At 40.7% G+C, this 22026-nt stretch overlaps 1 protein-coding gene across 1 annotated transcript in view; it reads right to left on the reverse strand.

The window, feature by feature from the left end:
* Window positions 1–2491: 2491 nt before the first annotated feature.
* The window catches only part of Ndufaf2 (NADH:ubiquinone oxidoreductase complex assembly factor 2), a 61079-nt gene continuing 41544 nt past the window's right edge, over window positions 2492–22026 (reverse strand). The window contains exon 4 of the mRNA XM_023709447.1: window positions 2492–2815. Coding sequence (XP_023565215.1) covers window positions 2564–2815 — 252 coding nt within the window. The 3' untranslated portion in view covers window positions 2492–2563. The remainder of the gene's footprint in view (window positions 2816–22026) is intronic.

Here is a 22026-nt window from a genome sequence, read left to right on the forward strand (position 1 = left end):
GAACTTTGGTAAGTTTTTTTCCTGCATGATTTCTCAGTCTTTTTAATTTAACTACTGTAACCCTCTCTCCACAACATAAACAGTTGGAAAAAGCCTAGTCTAAATAAATTCAGGTTGCATTTTAAATAGTGCAGTTAAGTGAGATAGCATGTTTTAAAAGTTTAGTTACACTGATTCAAGATTATGTCATTAAATGATAGAAGTCTTAGTAAAACATAATAAAAAAGGACTACTTCCGTGCTTGTTGGTTTTTAACTTCAATGTAGCTAGTTGGCTAAATTAAACCCAAGAGCCAGCAACAGTTTTGTACTTTCAGAATTTGTGTAATGGTAAGACTTGTTGTAAAAATGAAAACTATGCTTTATGCATGAATGACAGAGGCAGAGAGTACCAGGAAGGACTGGCACTTGAGGGCATGTGAGCGTGCTCTTCCTTCTCCCCCTTTCATTTTCCCTTGCCCCTCTTGCCCCTTTCCCTTTCCCTCTTCCCCCTCTTTCTAGGCTGGAGACTGAAGCCAGGGCCCCTTGGGTAGGCTGGGCAGTGCTTACCACGGAGCTGCATCCTTGGCCATTGATACTCTTGATTAAGTTAACATGAATATTTTTACTTTTAGACTAAAATTTTTTAAATAAGCTTGAAGTCTGTCTTGAAAAGACAAAATCCTTTACATAGTAGGAAAACTTAAATGTGTAGCTATTTTTCAGATGAAGTACACATGTTGGAAAAGCTAATATTTAATATTGTAATTCTACGTAGCATGTGTCTGGCCTCAAAGCTAGATATTTTCTAAAAGTTATTTAGAAAGGTAAATCTTAGGTTAAGATGATAGTTCATTTTTCATGTAGGATATTTAAATCTGTTCCAGTACCACCGAAGGCATCAGTCATCCCACATACACCCCTCTGGAGGGAAGAAGAGGGATTACTACAGCTTTCATACCCACCTCTCAGTCGCTCTGACAGTATATGCTGTGCTAAACGGGGAGCTCAGACCATCATTCTACTCTACCACAAGGCACTTCTCACCAGGATTCTGGGCTGATTTCTTTTGCTGCTTAGATAAAATATTCTAAAATGAAAACTGAAAATTTAAATGAAGTCTTGCCTTATACTAATACTTAAATCTTTGCAAAAGATTCAGAATGCAACTAATAAGCTAAAAAGGGGCCAGGGAGATGGCTCAGTAGAATAAGCGCTTGCCTGGCCAGTGAAAGGGCCTGAGTTCAATCCTCAGATCTGCCAAAAAAAAAAAAAAAAAAAAAGCTAACAGGACTTCAGCAGTAGATGCACTAATGTGTTTAAACATTTACAAGTTTTCCTCGCAGTCCAGGATTTAAGAACATCTTACTCTCAATGCATAATTCAATCACACTGCAAACTGTACTTCCTTTTATATTACTTAGTGACTAGCTCCTTTCTTGCCCCTCTGGTAAAATGTAATATTACCTTAAAGTGAGGTAGCAAGACAAAATGCTTAACCTGGTCTTAACAGGGCTGGTGGGACACTGGAATTATCACTTAGGGGCCTTTTTGTCATTTAGTAAGTATGCTATGGTGATTTTATAATTGGATTACTTGTTTTACTATAAATACTTTATAAAACAATTGTATTTCTGTAGTTATTTCTTAGGCAATTACGATTTTTACCTGATACCAAGTAAAAATTCTAACCTGTATGGTTTGAGTCTGTTAATAGTTCCCAAGGATTTCCTTATTTTAGTCTGAGTGTAAAAACATTCATTTGGTGAATATTGAAACCCACTGTATGTCAAACACTATTGCATGCTGAATACTGTATTAAAACAACAGCAAAACCTTACTCGCGTTCTCCAGGAAACCTGGATGTTTTGCAAGAACTTTTGTGTGTAGTCAGTGATGTCTACCCAGAGTTTTCTTTCATATAAACCTGAGTCCTGCCTATCGATGGAACTGCATTCTACTTCGAGAACCCTTCCCTGTTTTCTTCTTCCAAGTAACTCATTCTGATGGCACTCTCTAGTTATTACACTTCTCTCTACTGTCCTTTCAGATTTTTCTGATGGATTGTTTCCTAAATCTTAACTCCTCTCCTCACACTTCAGCCATAGTTCTACTGTTAGCCATTGTTCTGTATGATCATCAAGGTCTGTATAATTTCTTTTATTAGCGAAGTTTTCTTTGCATTCATGTGTCTTATCCAATCTTACATTTTTTATTTGTTTTTTAGACAGGGTCTTGCTATGGAATTCAGCCTGACCTTGAACAGGCTGTATCCTCCATGTCCTGAGCATTCACAATGACCTGGCATTCCTCAAAGCAGTAAACTAAGGAGGGAAAATCAATTCCAGGCAAATTCATGAACAGAATAGTGACTAATAAATCAAGTGTAGGACTTAAGTCTAAAAGAATTTACGATTCTGTAGTTTATAATCTCACATTTCTTATGCAAACTAAATGAGCTCTTACGCTTAATGGAATACAGGGCTATCATATAAGTTTGGCAACTATAATTCACTTTTAAACTTATTTTATTTGTTAAAATAGTTATATCTGTGCAAGTGAAATGATTTTTACCATAATACAATTCATGGATTGTGGCTCTTGCCCTCTTGCGGCATCCAGGACCCGGGCTGGAAGGCTTTCCCAGTGCTGGTGGGTGTCGCTGAGGGCTCCTCCTTTCCAAAGTGCGGAGCAGAGGCATGCCCTTTAATTTGAATCTGAACTGGTGGAGGCAAGAGTTCTTCGCTGGGCTCTTTACTAGGGAGCTTTTCTTTTTCATAAAAATCTTTGCTTTTCATCTTCATTTCTTCTCTGTACTTTTCATTCTGTAGTATTTCCTGCACACAGATATATACATGGACAAACTGTTAAGTTTCTAATTGAAAAACCTAAAAATACAGTTTTGAAAATAAGCCATTAAAGAACGGTAGGGCCAGGCATGGTAGTGCGCGCCTGTAACTGCAGCACTTAGGAGGTTGAGGCGCACGTGTATGTGGGTGCACACACAGTAGTATATACTTGATACTTGCTTTTCATTTCAATATGTAAATGTGTGAGTTTTTGAAAAAACTATTATTATTAATTTTTTATCTTTTGGTGCAGAACTGGGGATTGAACTCAGGCCCTTGCACTTGCCAGGGAAGCACTTATTCTACTGAGCCATCTCCCTGGCCCCTGTATTATTATTAAAATGCCCCCCATTTTATGTTACAAAATAGGAAGGTCTGAAGGACCACAAAATTGAAATACTTGCTACCTAAAATGTAATGCAGACTATTTAATGAGTACAAGGGCATTAACTCACTCCATTGAAGATCTAAGCTTAACAGCTATTTTCTGTCTTTTTTGTTTGTTTGTTTGTTTTCTTCTGTATTTAGGTCAGAGTCTACGGGGTTTACAGGGTCTCACTACATAGATCGGACTCGAAGTGATCCTCCTGTTTTCAGCCTCCCAAGTGCTGGGATTACAGGCATGTGCCACGATGCCCAGTGTCTATTTTCCATCTTAAAAGCCATCATCGGTGACTATTCCACTGCAAAGCCAGAGACGTTGGAATCATCTTAGAAAGGTATTCCTGCAAACCCCACCCATGGGAACTAAAGCCTGAATACAAGGCCGTCCTCACCAGTGTAAGTCCGGTACGCCCTACACACTAGCTTCAGAGGGAAACTTTGCTGTTGGAAATGTGTCCTCACATCACTACAAGCAACTTCTGTTGTTCAGATTAGCTAGTGTAGCTAGAAAGGGCTAAGCCAAAAATTAAAAGAACTCTATTTTATTACTCAATTTCAATGAACATAAGATAATCACATATAAGCAGCAGTATTATACGCACCACTGAAAAACAAAAGCAGTAAACTTTATACATCTTATTTTATTTTTGGTGGAACTGGGGACTGAACTCACTCCCTTGCGCTTGCCAGGGAAGCGCTTATTCTACTGAGCCATCTCCCCTGCCCCTTGCATCTTCTTTTAGTTTTACTTTTTTTTTTAAATGTATTTAGTACAGGGTCTACAGGGTCCCACTGCACAGATTGGACTCATAGTGATTCTCCTGTTTTCAGTCTCCCAAGTACTGGCATCACAGGTACGTGCCACCACATCCAATCTGAATCCATGTCTCAGTGCACCCTAGGGGTGGGGCTGGCACGACACGCTGGAGATCGAACCCTGATCTCTGCGTGTGCCTAAGCAGGCGCTTTAGTCTGCTGAGCTATCTGGCTAGCCCTTTATGTATATTCTTGGTTTTAGTAATACTAAACTGAAAAGATAGCCAGGTATGGTGGCTCATGCCTGTAATCCCAGCACTCAGAAGGCTGAGGCAGGAGGATCATTGTGAGTTTGAGGCCAGCCTGGGGTTCTTAGTGAATTTTAGGGGCAGCCTAAACTATACTGTAAGACCCTATCTCAAAAAAAAAGACAAAAAAAAGAAAAAAAAAGTAAAAGAAAATACACATCTTAAAATCATGAAATAATAGTAATTGTGCCCTTTATTGATGGTTCCATATTAGTTTTTTATTTTTTTGGCAGAACTCAGGATTGAACTCAGGCCCTTGCACTTGCCAGGCAAGCGCTTATCCTACTGAGCTATCTCCCTGGCTCCTTAATGATTACTTTTTTTTTTTTTAATTTTAATTTTTTTATAAATTATTTATTTATTTTTATTTATTACATTTATTTATTGTGTGTGTGTGTGTGTGGCCAGCTCAGCCCACCAGGGGGCGGGGCTGGCTGGCATGTGGTGCTGGGGGATCGAACCGCGGTCCCTGTGCTTTGCCAAGCTTGTTTCAAGTAGGTGCTTTAGACCACTGAGCCATCTCTCCAGCCCCATGATTACTTTTAAATTAATGAAAAATTTAAGTGTCCTTTTTTGCTCATCTGTATTTCGATTTTTCTTCAAGAAAAATGTGAAGAAATTAGAATGCTAATGTAGCTACTATCTTACAACATTGATACAATAAGTGCTCTCATGACTTAAATTACTACACTAAAAATGACCCTTAAATAGCAGCATCTGGCTATCTAAATGTGCGTGTTACAACCTTTGTTTCTCAAGTGGATTGCACACAGTATAGTCCTTTAGAAAGGTAAGCACTGATATTTGAAATGACACAATAATGATTTGAAGTTAAAAGGAAAAAAGCTCTTTGGGTTACAGTGTTACAGACCTAGAGCTGGCTTGATTTTTAAAATAGTAGCCACGTCACCTGAAGCTGCACTAATGCCTACTTTATTTACTTCACTGTGCGCCTGTAGTCATACAGTTGGTACATATTTATGCCTTCGGAATGAAAGGAAGTCGAGCGCTCGGAGGTGCAGCTTGGTGGCAGAGCACTTGCCTGTCCTGTGCAGGGCCCTGGGTTCAGCCCCGAACACCACCAAAAGAGAAAGAAAGAAAGAAAGAAAGAAAGAAAGAAAGAAAGAAAGAAAGAAAGAAAGAAAGAAAGAAAGAGCAGAGATCTGCTCTCTTGCCTTAACATAATTTTTTAATCAACATTACTCTTCCAAATCAATCTCTTATTATAACACCTATTTAGGCAAATTAAAAGCCAGTATGACTAAGATAATTATTTTGACACGATAAAGGATTAAAAATTGCTGAGTTGAGTAACAGGGAGACTATAAGTTTTCCTAGAAAAAGCATTTTATTTATATTTTTAACTAATTGTTACCAGGCAGACCCCTGCTAACAACTTCCAGGAAAATTATACAGAACACACATCTAGTTTTGTGAATACCTGGAATTAAAGTAACAATGCAGACTTTAAAGACGAACTATCCTTTAAGAAAGTATTTAATGTGGAAATTACTAAAAGCAAGGATTTTTTTGTCTTGATACGATCATCCATTAACAGTATGTTCCAATGTTTGTGTACTGACAAATCAAAAGCCAAGTCTTTCATAATAGTTCATATGTTGAAAATACATACTCATTATCTTACCTACTATTTTTCTTGTCAAATATTTTTCTTTAGCTTTAGAAAACATGGTTCTATGTTATTTTATCACTTGTACCATGATTTGCTTAACAACTGCCCCTACTGTTTCTAATATTTCACTTCTTTATTTAAAAGCTAACATCATAATCGTCATCTTTATAGATAATTCTTAAGACTCAGGTTGCAGTCCCAAGTCCTCCTTTTTTTTTTCTAGCTGTGTGTCACCAAAGAAGCCACTTCATTATCTCAGTATTAGTTTCTTTATATGATAAGGGAAATGGGGGCTAGGGAGATAGCTCAGTGGTCTAAGTGCCTGCTGGGCAAGCACAAGGACCCGGGTTCAGTGCCTGGTACCGCATGCTGTGCCGGCCACGGAAACTGGGGGTGGTGGTGCACGCCTGTAATGCCATGCTAGAGAGGCTGAGACAGGAGGATCACTATGCGCCCAAGCTGCATAGTGAGGTCCTGTACCAAAGAAAGGAAGAAAGAAAGAAAGGAAGAAAGGAAGAAAGGAAGAAAGGAAGGAAGGAAGGAAGGAAGGAAGGAAGGAAGGAAGAAAGAAAGAAAGAAAGAAAGAAAGAAAGAAAGAAAGAAAGAAAGAAAGAAAAGATTGCTGATTACATGGTATAAGATAACTGCTTTTATAAAATTGTGGTGCTAAAAGTATCTTTTATCTTTTTGTTCCCTCAGGTGACAGATCTATACATATTATTATTGTCTTAAAATATGAATCTTTTAAAATTCATGACTAAAAATGTAAATATTAATGCCTGAAGTACGTATGCACACCCTTAGCATTGTTAGAGCCTCTGAAACCTCAATAGTGGTTAAGAACATTAGCTCTGCAGCCAGATGGCCAATTTACAAATCCCAGTTTTGCCATCCACCAGCTTCATGACCCAGCTGTAATCTCTGTGCCTCAGTTTCCTGATATATAAAATGGAGATAAGAATACTATCTTCTTGAAGGGCTTCTGTAATTATAAATTATAAAGTGATTCATTATTCCATTCCATTAAGTATATCAAACTTCTGTTTTGAAAGAGGTGTCAGTAAAATATAGTCTAGCAGTTTAAGGCCAGGATGGAATAACCAGTACCAAACTAGTACTTCTTTCATAAAATAATCACAAAAGTGGGGCAAAATCTATTACACTTTTTAATTGATAGAACAGAGCTATGATCCCAGAGACGAAAAGAATAAATGGGATGAGCCGTAGGTCACCCCAGCTCTGTGTGTGGAGGTATGTCATGGGCTGCTGAAACCAAGCAGAGGATGGGGTCTCACTAAGCCGAAGTCATAGAGCTGGTTGTTTAGACAGGCTGTGGAAGATGGACTATGTTAGGTACAATTCCAGAATATACCCAGAAAGAATTGTAGAACTCTGCATATAGGTCCACTTGTTTTATCTGAATATTAAACTGTACATGTGTACAATGAGATTTCTCAAGGCCAGGAAGGACAACATTTAGCTAAAGAATTCTGGTGAGCTATAAACCGAACAGCTCTGCAGTTTCCAGTGGACTAAGAGATGATCAAGGGGCCGGGGAGATAGCTTGATGGTCTAAGTGCCTGCCTGGCAAGCACAAGGACCCGGGTTCAATCCCTGGTACTGCATGCCATGTGGCCTGGAACCCTAGGAACACTGTGCTGGCCACCGAAACCTGGTGTGGTGGTACATGCCTGTAATACCAGCACTGGGGAGACCGAGACAGGAGGATCACTACAAGTCTCAATTGCATAGCAAGACCTGTACTAAATAAATAAATATTTTTTAAAAAGGGGGAGATATGACGAAGTTCTCATCAGCCAGAGACTTTGCTAAGCACCAGGGGCATTCAGTGATTGACTGCAGCTCTGCAGGGTGGAAGATCTGACTGTAGAAGTTCTTGAATTGAGTGCCAATTATGTGTAGGTTGTTTGATTTATTTGTTTGGTTGGTTCTGTTCTGTTCCGCAGACAGAAATTTCCTTTCCTGCCAGTAGGGTAATCTGAGTGGAGGGTATCCTGTGCTGTGTGTGTAAATATTGATGTTTTTATCTTTAGTGAGAGTCAGTGCTCTAATGAATGGAATGAGGTCTGCTCCCGGTGAAGTTATACCCATGAGTTGTTCTGCCTTGCTTATTTCTTGGGGAGGGGTGGAAGAATGAGTATCATGCTAGTTTTCATGGATGACATACTCTTCTTGGGAAGGTGTGGTCTTTGAAATTCTTTATGAATAAACTAGTCTGGGACAATAGAATATATTCTTGGATTAGGTCATGGAACCTGATTAGGGAAAAATGAAGGCTCTCAAAGAGCTCATTAAGAAGCCAGAGTATGTGGAGTCACATACGGATGGAGGCTGGCACGTCTGAGGCGAGATGGGAGGGAGAATTTTATCAAATGTTGCAAGGGCTGAAAGTATAGCAGTGTAACTCAGGACAGAGAGAAGGACTACAGCCTAAAGGTCGAGAAGATCTGAGAGAATATGTAAGTCTGTACAAGGTTGGAGAGTAATCTTTTGTGCATTTAGGGTAAATAGGCCAACCCTTCATTATAAGGTTGAGGTGTGTAAATACAGTCAGTGGGCTGAAGGAAGTCTCCCATTGGCTTGCAAATAGGCCTACTGCTTGTCCCTTTCTGCTGGATGGAGAGCAATAAGAAAAGAGGTTTATCGTGATTAGATAGGATCAAAGCTTGAGCCTAAATGACAGCTCACATAAGGGCCCAGGAGTAAATGACAATCTGGTCAGTTTTGGTCTTCTTTCTGGTTTATCTGTATTAAAAGTGTCACAGAGGGGTTGTGCATTGAGTGATAAATTCAGAAATTCTGAAAAGGTCAAGGAATCCCCAGAAGAAAATGGGATCTAATGTGGGGTGGGCTAAGAACAGAAGGGAGTGTGCACTAGGGGGATTTGAAGCCTGAGACTTGGGAATTCTTTTGGTTTCAACTGGACTTTGTATTCCCTGACACATTATCTTTTCTGCCCCAAAAACTGAAGAAGGAAGACAGTGTCAGATATAGTGTCAATTATCAAAGGGCTGAAAAGCAAGAGGTCATTGACATACTGGAGTGGAGGTCCTATCTTTGAAAAAATCTGCCAAAAATTAAAGCATAATAAAGAACATTTTCAGACAAAAGCTGAATTCGTCACAGCACACCTCTGCTACAAAAAATGTTAAAGAGGTGCTAAAGTTCATGAAAAATTTCACAGATGGAAACTTGAGTTTACTCAATAGAAAGAGAAACACTGAAAACTACCAAATCAAAGGACTTAATTATACCAGACTTGGGGCTGGGGAGAGAGTTCAGTAGAATAAGCGCTTGTCTGGCAAGGGCAAGGTCCTGCGTTCAATCCCTGGTACCGCAAAAAAAAATAAAATAAAATAAAAAAAAAATTAAAATTAAAATAAAAAACCCAATAAACAAAAAACCAGACTTTAGGCACTGCTATGTAATGGATGCCCTAGACCTCTGTCCATCTAGTCCACATTCCCTGCGCACGTGAGAGACGTCCCCACACTGCCCAGAGAAACTACTGCCATGGGTTTTGAAGCTTATTATGACTGTACTTCTCCTCAGAGGAATTCTCAAGCTCTGCAAACCCAGTTCAGGAGAAACAGCCTGAAAGGCAAGAAGATAGTTATTTCTCCAGGCAGTCTTCAAATGACTAGCTCTCTGTTTCATTATCTCCCTACTCCCATCTAACAAAGAGCTTCTTTTCACCAAGCTGTCCATATGTACACTTATACCACTGTTGTCTTGTCTCCTTGACTAGGGATTTCAAATAGTATGTCAACCATGGTCTTCCTTTTCCTTCTGAAACTCACTGAACCTCATGGAGTTGACAAAAAGTGATACAGAAGGTTGTCCTCATTTTAGGATATATGAGCCCCTGGAGTGCAGTATTAAAGGACATAGTTCTCCACTGATCTCAAGGAAGAGAAAGAAACCACACAGACAAGGGGAAAGCAGGAGCTGTATCGAAGTCTTTACGTCAAAACATTCCCTAAGTGTGTCTCGAGTGACTGGCATCTATGAGAGTCCTCATTTCAACAGGCAGTACAGGTGTTCAGTTGGAGCCAGTTGGTCTAGTTCTGCGTTATTTACAGAGACTGCAAGTAAGCACCAGACAGACTCATCAGTATGTAGTAAATGTTTGAATTTATATACTTTTCTATGTTAAAAGTATAATTTTAGTAATTGCTGTGAAGGACTGAAAAGTAGAATTTTAAAAGAACAAAAGCTCTGAATGATTTCAACAAACTCACTACTTCTTTCATAACAGACAAGTTCATGGCTGTTTCTTCTGTACCACTATGGGTGAGATACAAAGTATCTCCTAAAAGTCTCATTGTGCTAAAGGCTTGGTTGCTAAGGGGACTTTGAGAAGTAAGTGGATATTGAGGTCTCTAACTTCATCAGTGTCCATAATCTGTACTATTCAGTATTCAGTGACATCAGCTAAAGCTCTTGAAGATCTCAGTTCAAGTCTTTTCCAGTGCCATTACTTTGCACAGACCTCTGTGTAAGAATCCTTTCGGTTGATATACTGTTGTTGCAAGTTCCCATGTATTCCAAAAGGCCTCAAATTTTTTTTTTTAAGTAAAAAGCTTCAGTGTGTAATCTAATATGCTGATGCTCAGCTCACTCGCAGACAGTAGGCATAATATAACTGTCACTGTCATCCCACTCCCACCATACAGTCCTCTGTGTGAATTCCTCGTACCTCTCAACGTCCCACAATGGCAATGAATTCTGCTTTTCTGCAGCAATAGCTGTAGGAGCTATGAGACAGCAGAAAGACTAAAGTCTCAACATAAGAGACTATAAAAAGGAAGTAGAACACAGGGCAGACTAGAGGCATAGGCCTCTGCAATAATGCACCGGGAGAGAGGATGCCAGAACAGCGCAAACCTGAGTCTAGAAACTGCACTCTACGTTCTGAGTAAATGGAAAGGGCTGACTAGCTCTCTGAGAAAGGTGTCATGACTGGATGAAACTTCAGATTACTTCATGAGTTCTGGGGAAAGAGAAAGGCTGAAAAAGGTTATCCTAAGAGTTTTCTATCTCAACCACCCAATTTGTTCTGTGTCTCTGGAGCTACGCTTAAACCAAAGTTGTGGGAATGAACTGTTATTAAGTAGAACTGAATACTTAGATGTAGGCCTAAGTACACATAGATGAACATTTTAGGAATATTATTCATTATTACACTTAGTAACGAGTGTAAATAAAAATTATAAATTACCCACTATTAATTTATGTAAATGTAATTTAAATTTTATTTTGTATGTTTGTGTGTTACAGATATATAAATAAAACTGAATAACTATGTTCACGATATTATTCAAGGTCAAAATTTGCTTATCAAATTTTTATTTTTATAAGATTCAAATGCCAGGTATGGTGATGCATACCTGTAATACAAGCACTTGGGAGGTTGAGGCAGAAAGATCACTGAGTTTGAAGCCAGCCGGGGCTACAGAATAAGTACAAGGCTAGCCTGAACTACACAGCAAGACCTTGTTTCCAAAAACAAAAAACAACAAATTAATGAAAAGTCAACCTAATCAATTGAGAATTATCCTATCAAGCAATGTTTCAGTAATGCTGCATATATACCTACCTATGACAATAATGATATGACATTCATGAAAAATATAAAATTCCCTGGTAATAGACTTCCAAATTACTATTTATTACCTTTTGGCGCTTGGGGTGGAGCCCAGGCTCACGTATGTGCTGAGCACATGCTCACTATCCATAAGCTGTGCTGCCAACCATATAATTTTTATATTGATAGACATAGCAGTGGAGTCGACCTAGTAATGTTCAGCCCTTCTTAGGGAATTATAAAGTTAACTTTGAAAGTGCTAAGAATCTAGAAGAAATTAAAATGTAAACAGGTGGATATATTCTGATTCTTCTTTGATGTTTGGGTCCTCTGTAATTTAGTACTTGGAAATAATCTCCATTTAGCTTCCAGTACTTGAGAATTTTAAGTATACCATCTACACCTATAGTTAAACTTCAGTTCAAAACTTCTCTATATTGGTTTTAAAATTTCTATAATAAGTAATAAAGAAGTAAAAATAAAATGTGATAAAAACACACACCAAAAATCTATATATGGTTTAAAATAAATTCAATAGTGCTTCATTGTTAGAAAGTTTACTACATTAAAGAGCAAGTAAAACTAAGGAGTTAGTCTTGGGCTAATGTCACTAGATCTTCTGTGGGAACAGAAGTGTGGTTCATTGTATAAAAAATTCAAATTATATTACATATAAAAGAGAATCTGAATTTATAAAATGTTATAATTTAAAACATCTTTGCTATATACAAGCTAGATATATATGCTTTCAAAACATATATGATCAAGGTATAGTGAAACTTTGATCTTAGAGAAACTGATCAATTTTCTAAGATATTTAAATTTCTAAATACATTCTCCCAAATCCATACGGTCTTACCTCTTAGCAGATAAGTGTTATATATAGGATACATTAGAGCTTCACAGCTCCATTAATTTCTTTCCATAATTTATACATTCTACTGAATTATTTTTATTTATTTTTTCCTTTGTATTTTTTAGGGAAGGGTCTACAGGGTGTTCAGGGCTTCATTACTAGATCAGACTTGTAGTGATCCACCTGTTTTCAGCTTCCTACGCACTGGGATTATAGGCCTGTGCCACCACACCCAGTCTCCATCAATGTCTCAGCACGTCCCAGGAGTGGGGCTGGCACGGCAGGCCTGGGGATGAAACCCCCAGCCCCTGCGCCTGCTTGCAAGGGCTTTAATCCACTGACCTATTTGGCCATCCCTCTTGAATTATTTTTATTTTCATGGATATTAAACCTTTCAAAGTATGAGAATATTGTCTTTGAGTCAATTAAATTTTTAAAAAGACTACAGAAGGATTCAATAAACAGGAGTGAATCTGCCATAAAGTATGTATCTAAACCCTGTGTTCTAGATACCTAGAAAGGTGTGGCCATTTAAGAGTTCATAAGAGAATAAACCTCATGGTTCCCCAAACATCAACATTAAATCATTATGGGAATTTCATGCTTAAAATGTTCTAAGTTGAATTCAGTTCAGTTCAATTCTGGTTCTTTTTGGGGGGTGCTGAGGATTGAACTCAGGGCCTCATGTATGCAAGGTAAACATTAGCGCTGAGCTCTGCCCTCTCTTTCAAGATATTCTTTTTTACAGTCAAGTTTGTAACATGCTGAGGAACAATTCAGACCTAGCAACTGCTACAATAATATCTAAACTTGAATATATTGCCAATTTCTTTAATTAAACCACATTTTCATGCTCTACAAGTGGAACTGCCAGGATGAAATAATAAGTTATTAAATCACCCCTTTTCAGTATAGAAAAGAGAAAAAAGGAGGAATTGCATATATCCCTGAAGGGTATTTTGTGTGGAAACTCAGGGTAAGGCTGGCTGGATTAGTAATCAAAATGGATTTAACCCGGCCCAGATGGGAGTCGGAGCCCAAGGTTAGCATGCTAGCGCTGTGTTGCTAAGAAATCCATTAGGATGAAGCAGAGCCAGGCGAGTTGTGCTTTAGCAGACGCTCTTCCTGCTATGTGTTCTTGCCAATCACTGTGTACCTCTGCCAAATCAATGTCACATTTAATTTATTCTCATGGAAATCTATTGCAAACATCCTTTGATCAATGACAATAATGAAAATGTACACTGAGTTTTGTTGTTTTGACATACTTCCTGAACTTTCCGCCTGCGTCTTTTTCAAAACATTTCTAATTGCAAGAAGTTGAACTCAATAGTTTTTGTTATTTAAGGGGACAATTATAAGGTTTGTTTATATTTTTAGGGGGCTGGAAATTTCTGGCATTGAGCTTTTTTCTTTGAACTGGAGCCAGATTAATTATTAAATCTCTAAATGTCACTAAAATGAAGTAATCACAGAGCTCAAGTCATTAGTTTTGCAGGTGGTATTTCCTTTAATAAAATAAATGAACTTCCACATATATGAAAAAAGGACCTCCAAGCATAAAGACACAATTATTTAATTGAAAAAGAAATTTAGCAGTTAAACATTAATAAAAAATAATTAGAGTCACTTAACTCTAGTCCTGTTTAATTGAACTGTCCTGGTGGGAGACAAAGAAAACCTTGCTCCCTTACATGAGAAAGGGAGAGACCATAATCTTGGGAGGAAAGAGAATGTCAGATTTCCACGACTTTGGGGGTTTGTCCTCTGAGAGAAGGAAAGAAACGGCAGTGCCAGGAGCCCTAGTAAGAGAGGAGGCTCCATCAGCAAGTGACTGCTAACATTTATTGAGCTGCTATGTGACAGCTATCTAGGGAGAAAAAGAGTTCTCTCCTGGTTTGAGAGGAAAGAAGGAAGTTTGGGAAAGAAGAATAAACGAGATACAGTTAGCGAAGCTGCAGGTCAGGGTTTGGAGAGTGTGCCCAAGAGAACCAAGATGCCATGGCTGGAGTTTGTATTCCTCAGGATCCCAAGCAGGGACACCTGGGGCTGTCGCCCTCATTCACTCAGTAAATACACATCAAGGGCTTACATTTCAAGGTTTCTGTTCTTAGGGAGTTTGCTTGGGGAAACCAAGGAGGATAAGCAAAGGGGCTAACTTGCTGTAGTGCAGACGTAGCCAGGAGTCTACGGGGAGAAGCTGGACAGGCACCAGGGACCACCATGTGGTCCATGCCTGAATCCTTTCTGTTTTCCCATTTGCTTATTTGCTGATGCATTCAAATACTGACCAGAAGCCCCCACGTACTAGAAATAGAGCTGGAAGATACACCCTTTAGTCCGTGCTCAAAGGATTGATAATTTACATATGAGAAACAGATAAAAGGCAATTGTATTATAACAGGACAAGACCTGTGATGATATTAAGCAAAGGATGGTATGAAAAACACAGAAGAAAAGCCAGAGTTCTGATTGTTGTCCAGGGAGTGGGGCTAGGGACTAGAGATGACTTCTTTTCTTTTCTTTTTTAAATTTTTATTTATTTATTTATGTGTGTGTGTGTGTGTGTGTGTGTGTGTGTGTGTGGCCAGCTTAGCCCACCAGGGGGCGGGGCTGGCTGGCATGTGGTGCTGCGGGATTGAACCGCGGTCCCTGTGCTTTGCTAAGCTTGTTCTAAGTAGGTGCTTTAGACCACTGAGCCATCTCACCAGCCCCTAGAGATGACTTCTTAAGAGTACCTGATGCTTGATTCCTACCTAACCTACAGGAATGAAGCAGAGAATAAGATGACAGAGGGCACGGAGGGAGAGAGGTGTAAGCATGGACGCAGAGAGCTGGAGGACGAGGGCAGCACAGTCAAGTCAGGACACTACGAGAGGCTCATGTAGTAGGCAGGGTCAGGATGTGCAAACTGAGAATATTCAGATCTTATTCTGAAAGCAATGTTGAAACATTTTGGACAATGAGATAGTAGCAGCACTTGTAGATAAAATATTAGATGTTCAGTTTAACTTGAATTTCAGATAAAGAATAACTGAATAAACTGAATTTATGTCTTAAACATTGTTTTTATTTTTCTTATTCTACAAGTTTAAATACTGTCCCCGTATGTTGAAGAAGCTCAAATTCATACTTTCAGGCCTGATTAATCCCTAAGTTTCAGAATAAAAAATACAACTCTCTCAGAATAAAAAATACAACTACTACTGGGCATGATGGTGCATGACAGTAATCCCAGCACTCAGGAGGCTGAGGCAGGAGGATCGCTTGAGTTCAAGGCCAGCTGAAACTGCATAATGAGACTCTGTCTCAAAAAACCAACCAGCCAACCAACCAACCAACCAACCAAGCAAACAAAATAAAACTGCTTAGACTACTGTGTCTAATAGATGTTTTACTAAATATGACCAAAGACAGATGAGGCTCAGAGTCTTAGGTTAGGGTTACACAATTTACTTCTCTTCAAACTGGCTCCTGCCTCCACTCCCATTACTCCTGCACACGTCTCAGCAAGGCGCACATACGGGTCAGCACCGAGCAGCCCAGCGTGGTGCTGCCTAGCTCCGGCGTCCCTCTGACTCCCAGCTCCTTTACCCTGTTCACTTGGGCCTCACCTCCCTTAGTTTACAAGCTCAGATGCAGACAAGTGCCAAGGCACTGCCAACGGACAAGGACCTTCCAGCTAACTAGCAGCCCTAAAAGTTAGTTACTGTACTATAAAGTAGTTTCTTTGACATACCAAATGCACATGACTTGGGGAGGAGAAAAAGAAGGGGTAGGTGCAAGAGGAAGGAGATGGAGAGAAAGAATGGCAGGTAAAGGAAGCAGGGAGAAAAGGGAGGGAGAGGAGGGGGAAATACTGTGACTGACCAGACAGCTTTAAGTTTAGCTTATGCTTTAGCCGTGGAACTGCCTTGGCAATGGCTTCCCAGGGCAGTCCACACCCAGTAACAGTGTGAGACAGGCAGGGCACAAGGGACTGGCTGCTTCACCCAGAAATAAAAGGGCTGTGGTGGGAGTGCTTGATGGAGGGCTCCCCACTGAGTTGGCTGAAGCTTTGCTGGAGCTGCTTCGAAGGTTGATGTTGTCCTTGGTCCACTGCTGTTTCTTCTTCCTTTCACCAGGGTTCCTAATAAATGCCTCCTACCACAGTTCCATCTTCTGTCTGCTCCTGAAGAACCCGTTCTGGACAAGGGCACAGCGGGCGGAACTGCTGCCCACTTCCTCAGTCTCATTCCACATCACTTTCCCCTTGTTTACGACACTCTGGCCTCACTGGCTTCTCTGTTCTTCCAACATACTACACTTCACCTGGCCCCTTTCTGCTCTGTGCTGGGAAGGCTTTCCCTCCAGTTCTTTCCATGGTTACATGAACCTCATGCTGAAGGGAAGATCAACAACTTGCAGAGAGACTCTTTGGTTAAGCTGTCTTGTTCCAAAGGCAAGACGCTACCTAGGTATATAGTTAAAGAAGTCTAGCTTCCACCCTTGTTCTTCTACCTGTGTCCTCTTTCTTATTATACTTAGTAATTTTGCTTATTTTCTCATTGTTTCGGAAACAATGTGGTAAAATGGTTCAATGAAATACTTTTGGAAATTAAGAAAAAACTACTTCTCTGTATTTATTTTGTATCCTTTACTTATCAATTGGTGAGTATTTGCCATAAAATGTATCACCATCCAAATAAAGATTTTCTAACTGAGGAAATTGTTAAGGAAGTTTAAGAGGTCTCTACCCTCATACAAAAGGTACCACCAACTGTTTTTCATTTTACTTTTTCACTTGATAATATAACCGCATATCTTCTGAATTCCATTTCACCTCCTGGGATACTACTGTGGGGCTGTGGCTTGGCTTATTATCAGATTTCAAATTGCATATTTTTGTAAAATTTTTCCTTCCTTCCTTCCTGCCTTCCTTCCTTCCTTTCTTTCTATCTTTCTTCCTCTTTTTTTTTTTCTGGTACTGAGAACTGAATTTAGGACCTTACACTTGCCAGGGAGGCACTTTGCTACTGAGCTATATCCCCATCCCTTGCAAGATAACTTTGAGAAGGTTTCTAGAAGTTAAATTACTGAAGCAGGCAGTAAATGCAAATGTCTTCTGCAGGCCATACAGAAATGGGTTTCGACCAACCCTTTCCACCTCTCTCTTCCTGCCTGACCCCCATACTCAGTGCCGGGAATAATGCTGAGGGCATGATAGCTATACAGTATATATCTGTTAAATGAATGAAATGGGCTCTGCAGTTTCACTTCACTCACTCCTAAGCAGATTAACTTTGATAGTTGGACTTGCGTTACAAATCAAATCTCAACAGCTAGGAATCAAGGATAAGTCATATTCCATCATTAGTAAAACAAATTCTCATTCTAAATTACTGAATGGCCTTCTCATAATGCTGAAAATGCATTAAAAGATACTGAAAATGCAGAAAAGACAGATATACATTTGTTTCTGCTTTTGGGAATTTATGCTTTTTAAAAAATCTATGTGGTAAAATGGTCCAATGAAATACTTTTGAAAATTAAGAAAAAATTACTTCTCTGTATTTATTTTGTATCCTTTACTTATCAATTGGTGAGTATTTGCCATAAAATGTATCACCATCCAAATAAAGATTTTCTAAGTGAGGAAATTGTTAAGAAAGTTTAATAATCCACCTAAATTTTCGGGCCCAAAGCACCTTTCAGAGAAAGTGTTATACTGAAGGTTATATGTTCCGCCTAGTGAAAATTAAGTAATTTACCCAGAGAGTAACACATCTGCAGTAAGAAATATAAATGTGACAGACAGAACCTATGATTGACTGAAACTGGAAAACAGGTTGCTGAAATTCTAGAGGGGCTCCTGGCGGTGTTTTCTGAAAGAGGCAGGGCTACTGTTGAAAGGCGTGTAGGTAAGTACCTCAGTCACTTGTGATGTAACACAGGACTCTACTGTCCTTCTCTCCAGGACCAGGCAAGCAGTTCCCTGGGAATCGGAGAAGGTGAGCCTAAGAAGACAGGTTAGACCGAAGGGCGGGAGAGTGGGAGAGGACGGGAGAAGGCGACCCTGTCAGCAGTGCAGCAGGCAGATGAAGAACGGCTGCATCAGTAACATCACTTCCGCCAGCGTGACTGGCACTGTCAGGGAGGCAGGGGGGCTGCACTGGAGGGGAGGGGAATTCCCTGAGGAACAGCAGCTGGGGAAAGTCACTGAAAAGAAATTTGTGGGAAGGAAGCAAGATAAAGGGAGGAAGGCAAAGGTAAACACAGCAGCAAGAAAAATGGCAGAGAGGGGGCTGGTAGAAAAGTATAACCTCTCCAGGACCTGGAATCAAGACATGTGGAAGTCAAGAAGGTGGAGAAGAAAAGTAAGAAGCGGAGCTCTAAGAACTGGCACTGACAGGAAAGCTAGAAACTACAGGAAAGCTGGGGAATGGAGCACAGCACAGGGAAAGGCAGGAAGCAGTTTTGCGGCGGGAGACCAGGACATGGCCGAGCTGGCCGGGTAGGTGGCCGCCGCAGGTTGGCACAACGTCCCCAGGCAGGCTGGGTCCGCAAGTGCCGGCGTGACGCCCAGCAGAGTGCTGGGGGCGGCACCCCGGACTACTGCAGCGCAGAACCCCGTAGTCTGGTTTCCCCCACTCCAAGGGCGGCCACAGCTCGGAGCACGTGCCCGAGGGACCTCTGAAGGAGGGGTGGGGAGGGGTGCGCCCCACAAACTGAGGGCCACAAAGTTAGGCAGAGAAAGACTGGGCGTGCCGCGCCCAGAGCAGCACGGACCCTGGTGGGCAGCGTGACCTCGGGCCTAGCTGCACAGCGCTGACCTCTCGGAGGAGGGAAGGCCGGCTCCGCCCGCGGAGCCGTGAGCAGGGCACACGACAGGCCTTCCTGGAGACTCACCAGCCCTCGGCGCAGCTAATGGATTCCAGTACCGCCGCCCACGGGAAGAAACCAGATTCTGAAACATGGAAGGATATTTTTGGGACAATTTTTTTTTTGGGGAAGGGGTCTTTTTCATCTATATTTTAGTCTTTATTTTCTCATTAAAAAATGTATTTGGTATAGAGTCTGCAGGGTCTACAGAGTCTCAATACATAGATCAGACTTGTAGTGATTCTCCTGTTTTCAGCCTCCCAAGCGCTGGGATTACAGGCGCCCGCCACCACACCCTGCCTTAATCCCTGTTTTAGTGCTCTCCGGGGGCAGGGCTGGTACAGCAAGCCGAGGGTTGAACCCCGGGCGCTGCACTCTGCTAAGCAGGTGCTTTAGTCTGCTGAGCTATCCGGCCGGTCCTCCTCATTCTTTTTTATATTTGTTCTTTTCTGTTAATTTTATCATTAAGCTGATTCCCCAAAGCTGGAGTATCAATGGAGAGGAAGCCAAATGTCAACCAGCTGAATTATACTCAACGGTTAAAGAGGCGATGGAACAAACAAATAATAAACAGATCAAAAGGGCACTTCCATTAGTTTTCTTTCCTTAATGGAATCCTTTATATCACTTTTCTCTCCTGTTTTTCTTTATTTTTTCAAAGTTTATTCTCTCATTCCACATCACTCCATCTTTACTATTAAGCTTTATTAATCTTTGAAAATTTAGCTATGTTACTATTGAAATCTTTTCTATTAATGGTAGCATTATTGTAGCATTTAAAGATATTTAGTGTATGTCAAAATTTGTAATGTGTTCCTATGCAGTCAAAGGTGGTATAGTGATAGCTGCTGCTTCTTTTTTTTTTAAGACAGGGTCTTACTATGTAGTTCAGGCCAGCCTTGAACTCTCCATATAGTCCAGACTTGCCTCAAACTGGCAGTGGTCCTCCTGCCTCAGCTTCCTCAGCGCTGGTGTGGGTGGATTCTACTGGTTCTTATGGTATGTCAATGTTTAGGTTTTCTTGAACTCTATTATTGTTGCGGGTTGCTAGGGTGGCACAGCCGTTGCCTTTAATGAGTTTTTACTGTACGTCAGCACCTGGTTTGTCAGTGTGTCACTAATATAGCAGTCCATTTCTAGAGAATTAAGAAGGGGGCTAATTACACTGTACCCTCAACCCTCCCAACTTACCAGTGGTGGTTGGGTCTTGGGAGCGAGGCAAAGGCCTGTAGGTAGGCACACCTCGAGTGTATCCCTGAAAAGCTGACATTAATGAAAGAGATCTTCACATTAGCATAAAACTAGCATAAAACACTAACCCAAAACTAGCGGAGTTAAAATGATACAAAATATAAATGACCAACTAAACAAAGAATTAAGAATCCATGAAAAGGTAAAAAACAGAAATCCAGTAGATGAAATTTACTAGAAGAATAGGCAACAAAGGTGACCAACTTAAGGACAGAGAGTCAGAACCTAAGAGACGGCAGGGACATGTGACCATATATACTCAGGTGGATTAAACACAAGAGAACATGAAAAATAGATCTAAGAACTGCTAGATGATACAAAGATTAAGATTGGTTGTAAGTAGTGACAATTAGAAAATAGCGTAAGTGGCATAAAAACCTGTTTATAGAAACAAGAGCAGAACATTTTCTGAATATGGGGAGAAAATTAAACAGTAAGTGATGCATATAAAAACTTGAATTGCCAACGTCAGAGAAGAACTTCTCCTTGACACGTCATAGTCAAAATCCAGGGAACAAACACAAGGACAAAATCTTAAAAGCTATTAGACAAAAACAACAAATCACTTATTTAGGTAAACTATCTAGAATTACAGAGGACTTCCTAATATAGACCTTGTAGTGGTTGTGTCAACTTGGCTGGATGACTCTGCAGCACGGTTCTGGCCATGGGGACCCACCCTGGGCTGCGATTGGTTTCACCCTAGGGCACAATGGAGGCTTTTTTTTTTCTTTTTTGCGGAACCAGGGATTGAACTCAGGTCCTTGCACTTGCCAGGCAAGCGCTTATTCTAAGCCATCTCCCCGGCTCCTCAATGGAGGCTTTTAGCCAGATCTACCTTGAGTTTCAAGAGTAAATGATCTAGTAAAATGGTTTAAAATTTTTGATTTTCACCAGAAAGACAGCTCTGGTAAGGTTATGCCTTGCCAGTAGAGAATTTGGCAGCTGAAAAGATTAGCATTAAAAAGTCAAGAAACCTGGGCCTGGTGGAACATGCTTGTAATTACAGCACATGGAATACTGAGGCAGGGGGATCACCAGGAGTTTGAGGTCAGCCTGGGCTACATGAGAGCTCAAGGCCAGCATGCACTACTGGTCTGGTTGATACACTGTGTCAACTTGAGAAATTTATTTATTTATTTATTTATTTATTTTTGCAGGACACAGTATTTATTAACAAGTTCCCTGGCCCAGTTCCCCCAGGTCCTGTCCCTGAAGAACCTTCCAGTCAGCCTCTGCTGGAGTGCGCACAGCGCAGGGGAACAGTGGATCTCTAGCTTTCTGCACAGGGAGGGTCAGCCCGACTGCCCTGTACAAAGCAAGTGTCAAAGCAACTGTGCTGGAAATCCTGTCCCTCCTCCTGAGGCACCTACTCTCTGGCTGTGGCTGGAGCTTCCTGGTGGCACCCTTTGCCAGGAGCATGATTTTGGGTTTTTTTTGCAGTACCAGGAATCGAACTCAGGACCTTGTACTTGCCAGGAAGGCGCTCAGCCACAGAGCTGTATCCCCAGACCCCTTCCTTGCTGATTCTTATCCCTCTTC

This window comes from Octodon degus, unplaced genomic scaffold (assembly GCF_000260255.1).
Source record: "Octodon degus isolate 3935 unplaced genomic scaffold, OctDeg1.0 scaffold00001, whole genome shotgun sequence".
NCBI classification, from domain to species: Eukaryota; Metazoa; Chordata; class Mammalia; order Rodentia; family Octodontidae; genus Octodon; species Octodon degus.